The 3,125-nt window shown below is 38.9% G+C and overlaps 1 protein-coding gene across 5 annotated transcripts; it reads left to right on the plus strand.

Moving 5' to 3' along the window:
• Positions 1 to 226: 226 nt before the first annotated feature.
• Positions 227 to 2,879, plus strand: LOC115805466 (sorting nexin-12-like). Of its 5 annotated transcripts, none has more exons than XM_030766056.1 (4): positions 227 to 391; positions 1,706 to 1,801; positions 2,214 to 2,338; positions 2,668 to 2,879. In XM_030766056.1, the coding sequence occupies exons 1-4, from the start codon at positions 227 to 229 to the stop codon at positions 2,768 to 2,770; spliced, it is 489 nt and encodes a 162-aa protein (XP_030621916.1). In that variant the 3' UTR covers positions 2,771 to 2,879. The 5 variants fall into 5 exon arrangements, with proteins under 5 accessions (XP_030621916.1, XP_030621918.1, XP_030621917.1 ...); XM_030766058.1 differs by having other exon boundaries at positions 1,733 to 1,801; XM_030766057.1 differs by having other exon boundaries at positions 227 to 379.
• The last annotated feature ends 246 nt before the right edge of the window (positions 2,880 to 3,125 follow it).

Genomic DNA, 3,125 nt, shown 5'->3' on the forward strand with positions numbered 1-3,125 from the left:
CTTTAAAGAGAAAACAGAAGAGAACATTTGGAGGAAAGGGAGAAAAACAGGAGGAAAGGGAGAAAAATAGAACGGTCTTGTTAGCAATTATTAAAATGTTGTAGTATTCTTGGTACATGCCCGGTTGGAGGGCGGTACTGCTTCTTTCTCATTGGTCGTCTGTAACGTCAGGGTCCTTGTACTGTTTTTCCATTTGTCACTCCTGCGGACCCGAGATATTCCGAAAATGTCGGAACCCGCGGTCGCTGATACTCGCCGGTTAAATTCCAAACCACAAGATCTAAGTGATGCTTATGGCCCCCCTAGCAACTTTCTTGAAATTGATGTGTTTGACCCTCAAACTGTTGGAGTCGGTCGGAACCGTTTCACCACTTACGAAGTGCGAACGCGGGTGAGTCCAAAAATCAAGGCCCATGATTCTTGTCTGGCCTAGCCTGCTTGCTTCTTATGCTGTCAGTGTAGGTTTGCTGGGTATATAGCTCTCTTTCTGCTGTGAGTTTGAGTAACTTTGACTTTTGTCACTGCATACTTGGACAGTTCTGTGTTTCACAGATTCCTCGCTGTGCTGTAATAAAGCATTTTATTATATATTTTCATGCAAACAGGTTTGGTGGGTGTGTAACCACCCTAGTTAGCTTCGTCTCTAGCCGCCCTTATAATAAAACCATGATGAAGGAAGCCATCCAGCAACCCGGGATAACCCAAGGGACTCTAGAAAGATCTTCGCCGAAACGGGTGTGATATACTTCGAACCAAAATGACAAATCCTCTCTGAAAATGATTAAGTCCCTCTGTCCAGAAAAACGTACATATTTCAATGTCGCTGGAGACGTAAATAAACAATACTACTGTCTAGTTGTCTGCATAACTGGTGTTGGAGCTTGTCTGCGCTCTGTGGCACTCTTAAACTGTCAGATCTTTGTCATTGTGAGAAAGGTCACTGACTGGATTTCTAATTTGCACATATTTCATTACGTATCAGTCACAATTAATTTAACAATGCTGTTTTGTCTGTTAGAGCGGTTTTATATACTTATACAATTCTAATTTCGGTGTTTAATCAGTCCACATAGTGCATTTAAATAGGAACAGCTGCCCAGAACATGCAAACACGCGAACATTTGACGTCAGTCAGTTGATAAACTGACCCATATCACTATTTTATCACTTAAATTGGATCCACTAGGCTTAAACAAAAAACTGTCATATATAAAAGGTTGGAGGCTGTCTGGATGAAAGAAATGAACACTCAAATCTTACAATTTAGTTCACAAGCAAAGAGAAAATGCAGCTGCTCCAAGGTTGGCATTACGTTAAAGGAAATGAAAAAGAATGAAATATTTCTCTGGCTTTTTTTTGACCCCCTGAGGCATGTTTGACAAGAGATCATATTTTAGTCATATGGTTCTCACAACTGAATCTTTCCTTGCTGGTTTGAGACACAATCACCAACTGTGAGCCTGAGTGGATGTCAACAAATACAGTTAAATGTCTGATGCATTATATCTGTGTTTTATATATGAATTTGATATGGGTATAATAACCATGAAAGCATACCAACCCACGGCTATGGTGGCTGTAAATTGAGCTTCGCTGCTGACATTCATGAATCAGTCATAAACATAACTGCTTAATTTATTTTAATTCCTCTTTGAGGTGGTCTATAGTGAAAAGACTTCAAGTGAATTCATATTTTCCCTCCCAGACAAACCTGCCTATATTCAAAATGAAGGACTCGTCCGTCCGAAGAAGATACAGTGATTTTGAGTGGTTGAAGAATGAGTTGGAGAGAGACAGTAAGGTGAAAACATAATGATGGAATTGCTTCCAGCTTGTCTTTCCTGATCTTCCTTTCTATCCAATTTGTTGTTGTTTATTAAATGTTCATACCTGACTTATGACCATCATGCCAATCAGATGCTTACCAAGTTTCACAAAAGAGCAAGGCCCAACTTGTAGGTCTGAAAATAGCTTTATAACTTGTTGCTATCATTTCTTGTTGTTGCTGTATTATTACTTGTTGTTATACCTCTTGCTATTTATGCACTGTTAAATCATTTGAAGATGAACTATCCTAACTATAATGACCATAGATGATACCAAATTTTCCAGGACAAGTATATATGATGAAGAGGCCCAGATTTCAGTTCTACAAGATTCTGGTAGCATTACCTATCAGAATGAGTAACATGAATGTTTTTGTAATTGTTTAGATTGTAGTACCACCTCTTCCTGGGAAAGCTCTGAAAAGACAGCTACCTTTCCGCGGGGATGAGGGCATTTTCGAAGAGTCTTTTATCGAAGAAAGGAGAGTTGGTCTAGAACAGTTCATTAACAGGTATGACAAAACATGTGCATGACATATGTGATTGTACAGATCCGGTGCATTTTCTATGGACTAGAAATGAACAGGGTTTCTTGAATGAATATTCAAATGTGACACCAGCACAAACCCTTTACGTATTGAACAATACAGTTTATGCTGCTCATTTGTGATACATTTCATGCATCAAGACCAGTCAAGTTGATTTCGCACTCAGTCATGCACTTAGAGGGATTCAGATGAAAAGACAAGGTTTTATTAAGTTCCAGTATACTTAACAATGTATTTTCTGCTCTCTCACTCTCTCTGTCTCTCTCTGTCTCTCTCTCCCTCTGTTCTTTCAGAATTGCAGGCCATCCTTTGGCCCAGAATGAAAGGTGTCTCCACATGTTCCTACAGGAGGAAACCATTGACCGAAACTACATTCCTGGAAAAGTACGTCAGTAGGGGAAACGGGAAAGTGGTGTCAGCTGATGAAGAAAGGACAACTCCTCCTACACAGTTTTCATTGAATCCTAGATGCAGAGTAGCATTTATTTTTACACTAAGAGATATAAATATGTATACATATGTACAACCTCAGCTTGTCTTTGATTTTTTTATAAAGTCTATTTTACTTTTATTTTTTGCTTATCAGAAGCATCACTGTTCATACATTTGCAATATCTTTATTTCTGAGTGAGTGAGTTAGTGAGTGAGTACGTGTGTGTGTGTGTGTGTGAGTATGTTGATGGTCATTGTCTGTAAATAAAAGCTGAATTTAAACTGTAATACATGACAGTGTGGGATATGAATACACTGG

This window comes from Chanos chanos, chromosome 2, assembly GCF_902362185.1.
Source record: "Chanos chanos chromosome 2, fChaCha1.1, whole genome shotgun sequence".
NCBI classification, from domain to species: Eukaryota; Metazoa; Chordata; class Actinopteri; order Gonorynchiformes; family Chanidae; genus Chanos; species Chanos chanos.